Source organism: Cylas formicarius, unplaced genomic scaffold, assembly GCF_029955315.1.
Source record: "Cylas formicarius isolate icCylForm1 unplaced genomic scaffold, icCylForm1.1 PGA_scaffold_7__23_contigs__length_41026272, whole genome shotgun sequence".
Classification (NCBI taxonomy): domain Eukaryota; kingdom Metazoa; phylum Arthropoda; class Insecta; order Coleoptera; family Brentidae; genus Cylas; species Cylas formicarius.
The window spans coordinates 32416771-32431364 of NW_026844352.1; the positions used below are offsets into that span (position 1 = coordinate 32416771).

The 14594-nt window shown below is 39.7% G+C and overlaps 3 protein-coding genes and 1 long non-coding RNA gene across 12 annotated transcripts in view; 3 read left to right on the forward strand and 1 right to left on the reverse strand.

Moving 5' to 3' along the window:
* The window catches only part of LOC132705645 (troponin I), a 27048-nt gene extending 20844 nt beyond the window's left edge, over window positions 1-6204 (forward strand). For 2 of the 9 annotated variants that reach the window (XM_060676385.1, XM_060676384.1), the window contains exons 9-14: window positions 1891-1903; window positions 1971-2228; window positions 2342-2608; window positions 4107-4181; window positions 4237-4527; window positions 6019-6204. In XM_060676385.1, the coding sequence (XP_060532368.1) occupies window positions 1891-1903; window positions 1971-2228; window positions 2342-2608; window positions 4107-4181; window positions 4237-4527; window positions 6019-6029 (915 nt within the window). In that variant the 3' untranslated portion in view covers window positions 6030-6204. Of the gene's footprint in view, window positions 1-1890; window positions 1904-1970; window positions 2229-2341; window positions 2609-4106; window positions 4182-4236; window positions 4528-5876; window positions 5941-6018 lie in introns of all 9 variants that reach the window. The other 7 variants (XM_060676382.1, XM_060676381.1, XM_060676380.1 and 4 more) reach the window with 5 other exon arrangements.
* Window positions 248-4100, reverse strand: LOC132705648 (uncharacterized). The gene is made up of 3 exons (XR_009619484.1): window positions 3822-4100; window positions 1322-1437; window positions 248-1176 (listed from the first exon to the last, which is right to left on the reverse strand). It is a non-coding gene; the product is annotated as an uncharacterized LOC132705648 (long non-coding RNA).
* Window positions 6205-6628: 424 nt separating the features above from the next.
* LOC132705647 (CD151 antigen-like) lies at window positions 6629-14582 on the forward strand. Its single transcript, XM_060676391.1, has 5 exons — window positions 6629-7376; window positions 12308-12454; window positions 13381-13572; window positions 13871-14197; window positions 14253-14582. The coding sequence occupies exons 2-5, from the start codon at window positions 12380-12382 to the stop codon at window positions 14442-14444; spliced, it is 786 nt and encodes a 261-aa protein (XP_060532374.1). The 5' UTR covers window positions 6629-7376; window positions 12308-12379; the 3' UTR covers window positions 14445-14582.
* LOC132705644 (sorting nexin lst-4) lies at window positions 7391-11805 on the forward strand. Its single transcript, XM_060676377.1, has 3 exons — window positions 7391-8320; window positions 8596-9330; window positions 11008-11805. Exons 1-3 carry the CDS (start codon window positions 7822-7824, stop codon window positions 11391-11393), a joined length of 1620 nt encoding a protein of 539 aa, XP_060532360.1. The 5' UTR covers window positions 7391-7821; the 3' UTR covers window positions 11394-11805.
* Window positions 14583-14594: the final 12 nt, after the last annotated feature.

The window sequence follows — 14594 nt, forward strand, 5'->3', positions numbered from 1 at the left end:
ATATATATATATATATATATATATATATATATATATATATATATATATATATATATATATATATATATATATATATATATATATATATATATATATATATATATATATATATATATATATATATATGTATATATATATACATATATATATATATATATATATATATATATATATATATATATATATATATATATATATATATATATATATATATAAATGTTTACCAAAGAAATGACAGGTCCGCCGTTTGCAAGCATGGTTCGTTCACTACATCTTTTCCTGGCTCAGTATAAAGGTGGATGAAAATTTTTGGTTTCTAGAATTCGGATATAATTAAGAAGTAGTCCCTCAATATTTGTATTTAATATAGGGGAAGGTTACCTATATTGGACCAGCAAGTATCGGTATCTTAAATTATAAGTCTCAAAATTAAGCAACTAACGAAGAAAAATACATTGGCGAGACATTTTAAAAACGTAAAAGATATTTAGTTAGGTATACAAAAGTCACACATAAATATGTCTTTTGATTGCGCATTAGCGCACATGATTCATGAACCCATTCACGACATTTAAGGCAGTACATCATATATCACATCATATATATCATGTATATCACGACTGCTCCTGAAGCTAATACCACTCGCTCGCGTATTTTTTGTTTGCTTTTTTTATTTGTATAGCTTCTAACTCCTCTTTATATGGACTAATTGTGATAACAGCAACCTTTTGAGTACGAGTCTGTTTAATTTTATCCCGATCAATTTGGGGGTAACCTAGAATTTCTTCAATACTATTGAGAGAAATTATATTTGAAGATGAGTGGGATCCACATTTTGATGTTGATGTTTGTGTTTCTGGAACTGCTTCTTAGTGCTGGTATTTCTACATCTGTGTCTATCTTTAAGGATGACCGGAGTCCTAATCCAGAGTTCGGCGTTGCTGATGTAGATGGTTCTGATTCTAATTTCATGTATTCTTTTTAAGAAATTCGATTAACAGGATATTGTTGTCTTTTTCATACTATGGCAAATCTTCATCTGCTTGTCTACTTTTCTGTACAATTAGGACATCCGCAAGAGCAAAATCGACTTCACTGAATACATTTCTATCGACTGGCCATATTTCGGTTTTTCGGAATCCATTGATAGCAGTAGCCATCCCTGCCGCCATGCTTCTGCAAGTAATTTCGCTACTTGATATTAAGACACGGTAAAACCATGATTAGCTCTAGCTCTAGTTCTAGTATGCCTGTACCTACGTTAATTTTGTTTTAAGATAAAGAATATGTTTAGCTAATTTCTCCTCCTTTTAAAAATTACCTTCGGTATGCTGTATGATGTACGTTTAAGCCATAATATATTGCCTTTATACACTTCGAAAGCTGTAGCCGTATCAGTCTGACTTCATTGGCTTTTCCTTTACAATAGAAGGCATTCTGCAAAAAAGAATGGAAGAAGTATACCCTCAAGCGTTTTCTTCTTTGAAATTTGAAATATAAGATACGCCAAACAAATTCACTAAACTGACTATAATTTCCAAACGCGTGTATTCTACACGGTGCCTTCTCCCATACTCGCGGGTATAAGCTAGATGTATATACAGTATTGCCCAATTGTCGCTTGCTTCAGCATTTTAGAAAATATAGAGGTGGTTAGGAAGCAGAACACCTTCCCCAATTATAAAAGAAATTAAAATGACTTTATTAAATTTAATTTTGGATGATAAAAAAAATTGCGTGTCAAGAACTATATCATTAAATATTGAAAATGTAGGATTTTTGTTAATTTGTAAAAAAAAAATAAAGTAAATACACACATAAATTATACCACTGCCAAGTATCAATCCCGTTCTACCCAAACTTAATCTAAAATAACCCCCTTTATTTTAGGAAGAAGACGCCGGTAAGTACCATCAAAAGCCCCACGATTAAAAACCGAGCGTAAAAAGTAACCCGCTGACTATCTAAAGCCAAACCTGCTGAGGAGGCAGCCGTCCCAGCCGAAGGACAACCTCCCGTTGAAGGACAACCTTCTGTCGAGGGTCAACCAGAATCTCAACCCGAAGGGCAACAGGTGGCTGAAGGTCAACCGCCCACGGAAGGCGATGGAGGCGCTGCAGTCGAAGGCCAGACACCTGCTGAAGGACCGCCTGCCGAATCAGTGGCTCCGATAGAGGCCGAAACCAACGTCGAAGGAGAAGCTAAGCCTCAAGAAGAGGCACCACCAGGTACATAGAAGGTCTTGTTTTTTGGGGTTGGGAGAATGTTGGGTGTCCGCTAGATATGCGGGATACAAGCTTCGACGACATCGGAGCTTAAAGGCTTAGAGTTTCCATTCCAGGCCCTTTCGAGACTTTCAAACAGCTCGTGATTAGTGAGAATTACGATTTCGTGGCTTTACCGGAAGCGGTACTTGCGCCAACCGATGACGTAGAGGCCGTTAAAATCCCCAACTACTCGCTGATCGAGAATCGTAAGAACAGTGGCGAAGGGGTGGTGCTTTACATCAAGGACTCGCTTAAGTTCAAAGTGGTCGACCTGACCTCCGAAAACCCTGAGACTCAGGTTACCTTCGAATCGCTTATCGAGAAACTGAAGAGCCAGGCTGGTAAGCCAGGTCATGTACCGTCGAAAAGTCATCTCCAGCATATCCTCCGAAAAAGTACTTCACTCGATTAAGCATGTTCATATTACCGACAAAGTTTCTTCTTGTTTACTGGTACTGGCAACATCTGCCAGGATCATTAGGCCAGTCAATTTAAAACGCTTTAATAGAAAAAACCTGGGAATTCCTTCCTTCTTATTTCACGCACGTCATTTTCCGACTCGGCGATCATCGTATATGCCCGGGATACGACATTTACAACCTGCTAATCAAAACTATGGATTTGGAAGAAACATTTCTTCCAGATTTGGAAGACGCGCAAGAGAGGATGAGTTCATGACAGGGTAGGCGCCTTGACATTAAAAGAAAATCGATTTTGAAAGTTGTTTGGCTTATCTACAGATTTGGTTAGAGCTATATAGCTACTAGATACACAGGGTGTTTCAAAAAACTTGCACCAATGCTCAGGGAGAGAGATTCGTCATAAAAAAATAAAATAAAATGGCTTCTTTACAATGTGTTAAATATTTTTGTTCAAATTTGTAGAATTTTGGCAACAAAATTTATATTGATAAAAGGTTTTCTTTAACCGCATTAAAATGGAATTGGCGAAAAGTGCACATTTGTGTTTTAGATTTATGGTCATGCGCGGAAGATTCCCTTCTATACAATATTAGAGCAACAATGCAATAATGTTACAGTATTTACGCCCTCTATATTTTGTTATAATATGGGTTAGAGACTTATCAGAAGTAAACGTAGCAGTTAGTGCCTTCTTAAGTCCCATTCGATTAAACAAAAACTGAGATTAATTGCATTTGCTTCACAAATTGAATATACAAGAAATAGCAAACATAAAAAAAAAAATAAAATTGATTCATAGGTATCATCTTTTTTTTTTGCAGCTATCTCCAGTCGCTAAGTGCCTCCCTCTAAAACCGTTTTAAATTGCCCCATCATTTGTTTCCCATCAACATCGAAAAATTCCTTTTAATAGATCTGGATGTTTTACTGTTTTTTTTTTTTGTTTTTTAAAACTCAATTAGAATTTTTTTCTACTCTTCCACAACAGAATATGTTGGGCGCATTATAAAACTTTTCGAGCCTGCCATTTTTAATAATATAATTTAACATTAATAAAAGAAACTCAACAAAAACGAATAGGGAGGCTTTTCGCGATTTAGGTTAATTTTTAAAAGTTAATCCTCCTTATTACCTATTTTTTCACAAATAGCCGTGTTTCATGGACTTTGGTAGATTTTATGTTTGGCACATTGGTGAATACAGCTTCCTTCATAGACTATAGTGAAGTGAACGTTCATATCGCATATTCACAAATCCTTTTTCACGTCATCGAAGATAAGCTGTCTGTCAATTCGGAACATGTTAAATTCCCGTCATTAGTCTGCCGCGACGTCAGCGACGCCTAGCACTGGCGTCGGGTCATTCTTTTTCGCTCTTATCTTGATCTCCCCTACTGAAAAAAGTATTCTGTGTTTAGTTCAACCAGCAGAAGGGACCGCCGCGGAGACTACCGAAGTGGCCGCCGCCGCTCCCGCGGAAGGGGTTCCCGAAGGTAACCATAACTTGAAAACCCACAAGTGCCTCCTTAAAGCGCATTCTCGAATCAGGAGCCGAAGTACCGGCGGAAGCTGCCGCAAAACCCGAAGGAGCGGAAGGGCAACCCGCTAAACCTGCCGAAACACCGGCGGAGGGCGGCGCGGAAGCGCCACCCCCGGAGGCGGCTACAGCTGAAATGACTCAGGTACCGGAAGGGGACGCGGCGCCGGCGCAGACGGAGGAGGTGCAGGTTCTAGTTGCGGAAGCTGTGGGTGTCGTCGCTGAAGGGGCGAATGAGTCAGTGGCATCGGATGCCGAAGCCGTAGCGTTCGAGCAACCTATTGCTTCGCCGCCCATGATAGGTGAGTCTGCAGGGGTTTCGAACTGAACCATTTTTCGTACCATTGTCGCCACGATATCGGAGTGGCTTCGCAACATTACAATACTCGGCACGATTTGTGATGGCATAGTATAAAATAGATTGTTCAGCTGCCACTTATACTTCAACGGATGTTGTTCTGCCCTAAATGTCTATCTAATCAATACAAGATGGCCGTTGCTAACGACCACGATTATATTACTTAGGAGTAAGATAAACAGAATCAGTTGTACTTGGCATTTATTAATACTCAGAGATGAATTCATGTATTTTCTATGTAATAATAGACCAGGGTGTTCCTTAATCATATGGGAATATTTAAGAGTAGTAAACTATTGTCCGAAAACTCTGTAGGTGCAATAAAAATTAAAACAATACCAAAAAAATCGGAAAATTAAGAATTATACAAGTACACCACATTCAGTTTTTGTATTTACGATGAAGCATCTGCACCATCAGAGCCAAAATTGGAACTGCTACTACCAGCAAATGATCCTTCATCTAAATTAATAACAAGTTATATCAAGTGTACTCTCTTTTTTTTTCAGTATTTTTTATTATTTTTTCTGTATGTATTTTACAACTAATCCAATTTGCTTTGATAACTGTCGGAATAGCTGCTTTTCAAACAGATGATCGCGCCTTGTCTCACTTACAATATTTTTCTCAAAAAATATTTTGCACTGAACCCACCCAATTTCAGCAATTATTTCGTCCGTAGCATACTTCAAGTTTATTTTGAAATTTTTTACAATTTTTAACAACTCACATTTTAGACCATTTTCCTGGTAATTAATCCACATTTTTCAAAAATGAGACCCCGTTTTGTAGTGGAAACTACTGTAATTATCCGGTAACAGGTGCTATCTCTATCGAGTGTACGTACGACTTTGAGGCGTAATAGACAAAGTAGAACACTGGCAGCTAAATGGATGAGTTTTGCCATTCTTAGTATACGAGTGGAAGCAGGTACTATCCCATCGCAAATCGTATCGGCTATATATATAAAATTCAAAAAACGTTTTGAATGAAAAAAATGAATTTTAAATAAAACTTCCAACCCAAAAATGAAATACCAAATTTTCATCCTGTATATAGACGATGCTTCATAATAACTCAGAGCTTCAAACATTTTGAGAGTTACTGCTAGACATTGGGCATAAAGTTTTGTGATACGTCTTTGTATTCATACATATTCAAACCAAAAAATAAGCCTCTCTCCTATTGCCAAGTCATATTTTATCATAAATTTGCCGTCAAATTTAGATAGATGATTTGTGACTTCTGACCGCATCGAATTTACGTTCAGTGACGTTAAATTTCTCATTTTAGAGTGATCCATTGCCCAGAAATCATTAACTCATACTAGCATTTCATCAAAACGTATATAAACGAGGTAAGATCTTCCGATTATCAACGGACGCACCCGACATAGCGACGCCGACGTGGAACTAACATAGGAATTTTTTTTCAGCCGCCGCCTAAACGCGGCCGCCGACCAACATCGGACCCCTATGCGCGCTAAACGCGCTTTTGTGAATATTTATATGCCCCGTAGTAGCGTTTGCCGCCTGTTTGCGTTGATACTATCGACAAATTGAGTGTGAAAAGCCTATATTTGTTATATTTTTCAATAAAATTTTAACGCAATATGTGCTGTATTACCTATCGTTCCAGTGCCCGTACAAATGGCAAATGCGCCGGGATTAGGTAACTGTTAAAAAATGAACTGTAGGTCATGACGTGCATCCGACCCATCGTGGCTTAAATATGGTCCAAAGGAAAATGTGAGGATGCGATCGCGGCTACCCACGCGACGTTACAGATGAGTAGTCGCGTATTGGAACGCGTCAAATGTCAGCGTGATCAGAGGAGGCGCGAAAAATTGTGTTGCAAGGGTTGCGGGTCGACGTGCGCGCGTCGCAACCGTATAAAACAAAACAACCGCGACCGCTGCAAAGAAGTGCGAAAATTTGAGGCGCGCACGTACGACTGTGCGATTTTGGTTAGTTGACGCGATCGATTCCAATCGGTTTTTGCAATTGCGGGCATAATTGTTTTGAAATAAGTCGAAAGCAGTAAGTAAAAGGCAGCTTATAAAGTAGCTTAATAACGATCCTCGTGTGCAATTGTGCAATGGCTTTGTTTATTTGGCCTTGACCGACGATATGTTGTGGGTAACGTCGTTCCCGCCAAGCATATGTTCGTCTATTAACGAGGTTACGCGCGATTGCCATTACAAAACGAATGTACGGGGTGTGCGGGAACTTACATTTCATTTAATGAATTTGAAACGTGTCGCTAGCCGCGTTGCAAACTTACCGCACCTTTTTTTTGTCTAAGAAATCCATATTCGGTCCGATGGCAGACGCGGATCTTTATTCAACTAATACGGTTTATTCGAATTAACATGCCATTCGATGTTTTTGCTGTTTGGAAATCGTCATTTCGTTCGTTTCGTTCAAAAACACATCGAACGAAAACTTACTTCGGTCTGTGGCAGGTGACGTCATGGCCATCATTAGCGCAAAATTAAGCCTTGACGCGCCTTTTCTACCGGTAATATCACAAAACTCAGCGACAGATAAAAAGGTTCGTGACATTTTGCTTAATAGGTCTGCAATTTTTGCCGACCTGATTTATATTTTTAGAACAAATCGAATGGGGGGCGAAATCCTCGACGCCCATCCGATCGATATTCGAACTATTAGGATAAACGGTTGCTCAATACATCAATATCCGGACCATTTTCTAACTTGCGCTAATTTATGTCTACTATACAAAACTAATTTTATACATTTTTTGGGTCAACGAGCAAACATACGGTCCGAGGTAAGTAGTTAACGAGTCTATTTTTATATTTGTTGTTGGAAGAGTTATTAACATGTGATAATTACTTTATCGTTGCAACCGCCATTCAGCGGATTGCCATCTATTTCTTTTTCACTCCATTTGCGTTCACTCCGAATATCGAAACCTTTTTTTTTTCTTCTGTCGCTGCAACAAAGATGTCGCTACGCACCCGCTTACAATTACCGATTTGCGTTCTGTGGTCAGTTGACGTTTGTCAGCCTGTCTGTTGTGTCATGTATTAGTAAATAATAATTTTGTCTATGGTTTCATGTAATATGAAGCATAGAGGGTTGGCGATTTAATCGTTGGCCAATCCTTTCGGCATTTCTCAAAATAACTAGAGCGAAGTGCGTCCCATCAGACTCGCAATCTGCGCGACCTTAAACGCCTATAAATAACAGTTTGATGTGAAGAGTTGATCGCGATGTCCACGTTTAAAGTGCGGGTACTCTACGACTTCCAAGGGGAACCGAACACAGCGGAAATATCGATATCCGCTGGCGAAGTCTTAACCGTAACGAGGACAGATGTCGGCGAAGGCTGGTGGGAAGGCTTGAACAGTCGCGGGAAGTCGGGGCTTTTCCCAGAAGCCTATGTCGAGAAAATCGAAGGCGGTGGTCCTCCCACCATACCGGCCCCACCGTTGCCACCACAGGGCGGTTGGGGCGACGCACCTCAGCAAGATCATGATGACTGGGACGACGATTGGGATGATGATACCTATACCGAAATCCCAGGCAACAATCACCAGCAGAGCATTTACAGTAACGAGTCAAATCAGAATGTGTACGTCCGGCAGGCAAGCGATAACGTGTCGTTAAGTGGTAGCACTGTGGGGGTGGATAATAGGGGGACCATTACCAAGAAGAGCTTAAATATTTTTTCTTCATATGTTAAGAGCGGACTGGAAAGTTATATATTAGGTAGGTGAATCATTTTTTGTTCGCCGCCAAATATCGCAAGACGCGCTAGATAAGTCAACTGCGGCCGATATTTATTACATCAGATAAGGTTTGCGATTGTTTTTCGCCTTCTATTATCCTTTCTTTTTGAACATAACCTCAAAAATTTGGCAGTGTAGATTTAAACAAAGACATTTTATCAATTAGCCGGTGATTCGTTGACGCGATTACAAAGGTCGTCTCGAGGTTGTTGAACTCTACAAGCCCATTGAGGGGAAATTTTCTTGCGTTTGCAGGTACCACGAAAGACGTGTCAAGCAGCGGTTCCAAACGTATTCACATATACAGGGACAGTGACGACACTTTGGGCAGATGGGAGGCGATATCGAATCCTTACACTGTTCAAATCGCGTCTCCGAAAAAAGCTTCTAAAATGGGCGGCCTCAAATCTTTCATAGCATATCAGTTAACTCCGTCATTTACAAACATCGAAGTTTCTAGACGGTACAAGCATTTTGATTGGTTACATGACAGACTGACGGAGAAGTTTAACATGATAGCTATACCTCCATTACCAGACAAGCAAGTGTCAGGTCGGTATGAAGAAATGTTTATAGAGCACCGACGGGCTCAGCTCCAAGAGTTTATCAATTACATGTGCCGACATCCGGTGCTATCTATGTGTGACGTGTGGATTCATTTCCTAACTTGTACCGACGAGAAGCAATGGAAACAGGGCAAGAGGAACGCCGAAAAAGACCAACTGATTGGGGCGAATTTTTGCCTGTGTGTTGAAGCGCCAGAAAAGGAGATAATGCCCTCTTTGGTCGAGACGAAAATCGACGAAAATATAAATTATATGGCGAAAATGGACCAGTGCATCAAGAATTTGATGATTACGAGTCAGGACCAGCAGAAGAAGTGCGCGACCATGTACAGCAAAGAGTTTAGCCGAATTGGGGAGGCTTTTTTCGCACTGGGGTCCGCGTTCGAGTACAACCAACAGGGAATGTACTCAAAGGCGTCCGTCGGTGAGTTCTTGTTTGATATTACAATCAGTACAGTACAATCAGTGGTGTAGATTGATTATTGGAATTGCTCGTTCTTAATCGTACATTTCACACAGATTTGAAGATAACGCGCTACCAAATAGGGCACAGATACTAAGATTAAGCAAACTCCTGGAAACACAAAAGCATGCCACCATACCGTGGCCTGGAATACCATTCCCAGATGGGGTATATTGTTAAAAAAAATTCTCGTAATATCCGTTATACATGCGCGAATCCGTGTAAATACTTGTATCTACATATTGTACTTTAAAACTTTAAATTTCAATTTCAATTTAAACATAATTTCCATTTGGAAGCGCCCAAATTAGTAAATATGCTTTATTGCACATTAGTAACTGAGGTAAATAAATTTAGAAACACTCTCAAACGAGATTATTATCCAATAACATGAAAACAATGATTCACTTTAAATAATAATAAACTTTGAAGTTTATTAGCCAATAAATAGAGTTCACGGAATAAAAATGGCAAGATGCAACATAAACAATGAATGAAATGACCTCGCTAATGACGTAAAATGATAATAATGTATCAGAACAATATTTTAAAATGGTTATAACAACAAAAACACATATTCAACGTAGGTTACTAAGAAAAAGTTTTACAAAAAGTAAATACGGCACAGTAAATTAAATCATTTAAAGCACAAATAACTTTCTTCGCAGTAAAAAATGATAGTTACAGTTACAAAAAAAACAGATAAATATTCATTCTGTACAAAATAAATATGCAAGAAAAAAACAAAAAGGAAAACTGTAACGGTCGTTTTTCTATTAGCATTCTAAATTGGGAGTCAAAAAAAATTGACTGTAATTTCATTCAAGGTGGAATTTTCCTGAATCATACATTTTTAAAGTGTTTAATTTACGTCTATTCATCTGCAGCAAAGATTTAGTAAATTTAATTTAGCAAATTAGCAGCAAACAGTTAAAACACGGTGAAATTTGCAAGAATATTTTAATAAATTAAAAATTGATTAGGCTACTAATAATAATGTTTAAACAGAGCCTAATACTTTAGTTATTTCTGTTGCGTAGTGGACGATCTAAAGACACCAACTAACCAAAACTAGCACCCAACACTAAAACTAACCAAAACTATTTGGAGGAATACAATTATGAAATTTGAATCATATGTATAGAAGCAAACTTTTCAACCATCTCAAGCAATTACATCACGAAACTAGTCCCTTTGCGCTTAATACATATCACCCTTTTTCCAGCACATGCAAATAAAGAAAATTAAGGTTAGCGGATTCTAACCATGATTAACTTACCTGTTTTTTAAACCTTGTCTTCAATTTCACACAGCTAAGTGTAGAATTCTCTAAGTAAGCGAAAAAAAAAAACAAAAAAAGCTTTAATAGCCACAGTTGATAGAATAGAAATGTCATTTAAATTAAAAATACATTTTTTATTGCTTCTTTGACAATTTATATATAAAACAGCGCCACCATATCGTGACCTGGACAACTGCGAATATATTCCTGTTTACAGTTTGCGTATTTGATTTTTCACCACGTAATATCGAGTATGTTGGGTTGCTTTCGCGTTTAAAAAGGCAGCCAGCGTTATCTTGAGAACTGTCGCTGGCGGCTGTCACATTCACGCTGCTGGCATGTTTAAATCGTTTCAGACGTCAAAAACATCGGTTCCACTTACATAATGATCGGTAAACTGTACGAGGAACAGGGCAAAATCGACTGGCAACCATTGTTCGACAAACTTTACATTTACAAAGGCATCACCGCAAATCTGCCGGACATATTGCACCTACAAAAGATGGCCGAACAGAAAAAGAAGGAGTGTGAGCGTAACAGTCAGACGCAGCAGGTGGCGCTGACGGAAGTCAGGCGTAGGTCGGACGTGGTGACGTACACCGTGTTTGCGGAACTGAACCACTTCCAGCAGGAGCGCGACAACGACCTGAAGAGGGCGCTGAAGGATTTTTTGTCCGAGCAGTTGAACTTTTATAGGAACGTCGTCTCGAAACTCGAAGAGACTTTGGATCAGTTCGAGTGAGCCTGGTTTGTCGTTGGGGGGCGGGAGAGAAGCTGGGGTTGTCTTGCCTTACGTCATCGGAAAGTTTGGTAGAACGGGGAACATTGCATTTATAGAAGTATTTTGTGGAATTTATAGAAAAGTATGTGTATACAATTTTTGTTTATATGTATTGGATGTAAAGAGTGATGAGATGCCGCGAAACCGGGTTGGATGCCGTTGAACCAATTTTCCAATATTGTTTTATAATTGTATATACTTTACATAGTATTATTTATACGTTATAGTTAACGTTATATATCATCGTGTGTATAATAAAATTTTTAATTGCGCTATATTTTGTTTCCTTTCGGATGGTTTGGGATTTTCTTTTTTTTTTTGTAATACAGTAATTACCCAATTACAAAAAATTTTAATAGGTGGCACTGTCGCTGAAATTACAGCAACATATAAAAAATTATAACATGAAACATAAAGATGTGAAAGTTGTATTAGTAAAAAGTAAAATTTTTATAAAATAAGGCACATCTCCAATGATGTGTGGCATTGCTCAATGCAATCTGCTGTCAAAATTGTAATAGAACAAACAATTATTGCTTTGAACTTTTATTAAAATTAAGTTCAAATTGCCATAAAGCGTCACAGCGTGTGCGTGCTTTCGTCCCTAAAGTCAATAACGCCGCAATTCGCAAGGGGTCGTTAAAAATTATTTTTGCGTCCCAAACAATGGACCGCCAATCAATTTGAGCAACCTGCAACGCAAGACAGTGCAAAGGAGCGGCGGTGCGGCCTCCCACGCGTACTCACTCGCCTACAACATAAACAAAATCGCCTAAAAATAAAAATCGAATCACAAATTGACTTACTGCTTTCGATTTATCCGGGTCGGCTTGGTTTTGTGCACTTGACGCGCCGTAACCGCCTTGCAATTTTAGAATTGTCCCTGTAGTCAAGGATATTAATCTTGCGCGTATAAAAATGGTCTGAATTAAACGCCCACCAACACCATGGCTTCCGGCGACGGATGTTGTAGGATTTCCGTCATCAAGGCGATCCTCTACGCCTATCAGTTCGTTTTTTTGGTAAGTGTTCGTTTTTTCATTGCGCATTTAGGGTCTATCACACAGGTTAAAGGCTCAAACACACTGAACGCGTTATTACGCGACGTTCGGCTTTCCTGTTCCGTTGCGTTACCGTTGTATTGCACCATCCTTGTCACACACCTGGCGTTATCACTCAGCGCTATATTTCGGAACGCGACGTTAGCTTTGCGGGTTGTATAAAATTACAGAAGTAGAGCGCGCTACCGCCGTCTCAGTGACTCTTTTTCAAAACGATGGGGAAAAAACTGAAAAGCACATCGTACAGGTGAGAAATTACGATTACCTATCCGAAACCTCTCACATGTGTACAAATGTATTGAAGAAGGTGAACGGCCGAGGTTGTCATAGAACTGTGAATAAGAAGTACGAATACCTTACCCATACCCTAAATAAACTTTCTTTCTCAAAACCTGACTACATTATTTTATTATTTTGTCTTGACATCGGGAAGTAACAAAAAAAACATCTTCATGAGAGCGCAGCTCTCTGCATTGACGATGGTGTTCGCCCAGTTCTTCCCACCTTTGATTTACTGGATAACTTCTATACCGCCTTTTCTTATATAACTCTCAACTAAAGCATGAAGAAGCAAAACTTCCTCATGATTGCTGTATCAACACAGTACTGGATCGCCCGCTCAAATAACTGCGTGTGTGATGTAGTTAATATATCTGATCACCGCGTTGGGGGCGTTCCATGGGCGTGGCGTTATAACGCGCTGTGTGTGTGTTAAAGCCTTATTGGTTTTTGAACTCGGGTTGCTAATTCATTTGCAAATTTAGGCACTGGCGAAACTACAGTGGCGTTGAAACGCACGTGCTGATAAACATTACAGGGACCGGTGCCGAAAGCCGATTGTCCGTATTAATCAGCTCGTGCATAGTTGCCAAATTGGTCTGTTTCAGGTGACTGGCTTGGGGATATGTTCGGTCGGCGTGTGGAAGTTCCTGACGACTTACCACTACTTCAACGCGTCGGATATGCATTCGTACGCGGCGGTGCTCTATTTGTTTATAATTACGGGTTGCCTAGTCATATGCGCGTTCACGTTTGGATGCTGTGCGATACCGAAGAATAGGACGAAGCTGATATTTTGTGTATGGGAACTAACACCTTCATCTCTATGCGAGATTCTAGCGGGTATACGCTTGCGGACTAAATATTTCCATCAACCAAACGTAGTAGCATTTATTGCTCGAAAAGTTTCGATCAGTATTTTGTCTGTTGGTAACCCTGATTCTTCGGCAATAACTTGTGGCATTTTAAACGCGGTGAACGAAGACGTTTTTTATTCTCATTTCATACATTACAGGCTATTATTTGTGGAACCGCTGCTTGATATTGCCGCTAGAATCTCGTCATTTCTGATCGCGTGTCAGCCCAGTCTGTTTCCAGTTTATCTTAATCCTGGTGTTCGTGTTTTTGATGGAATCTCTCGTTGCGATGCTGGCGTACGTCTATCAGCACAGCATCGAAGAGGACGTGCGTGTTCGGCTAAACTCGTCGTTACTTAACGACTACAATTTGGCTCGAGACAAAACCAGGTCGATCGATATTGTCCACCAAGAATTAAAATGTTGCGGCGCCCAGACATTTTCCGACTGGAAGTACAGCGAGTGGTTGGAAAACGCATCGCTGCCGAACAAAGTTCCCGATTCGTGTTGCAAAACGGTGTTGCCGGATTGCGGCGTTCGCGATCACCCGTCGAATATATTTCGCGCGGTAAGCGTGACGTTGCCACGCGATACGAAAAATCCTTGGATTTTTTCTTTTTCAGGGTTGCGAGGAGAAGGTGGCGTACGCGTTGAAGTTTAGCCTCTGGATAATGTGCGCCGTATGTCTCGGGGTCAGCGTCGTCCAAGTCATCGGCGTTGTTTTCAGTATTAAGCTGTTCCTCAAGTTGGAATTGATCGACAGGAATTACAACCCGCAGTTTAACGGAAACGAATCCCTGGTGTCGACGTTTTGAAATCGTCGCATATGGTAGGGAGGAGTTTATAGTGCCTTCATAGTTCGTCTAGTCACATGAATTATATTATAGACGAGTAAATGTCTAAAGCTGTCGCTTTTTCCTGTTTGAGTCGACGTTTTTTTCATTGTTTTTCGTTGCGAACCTTCT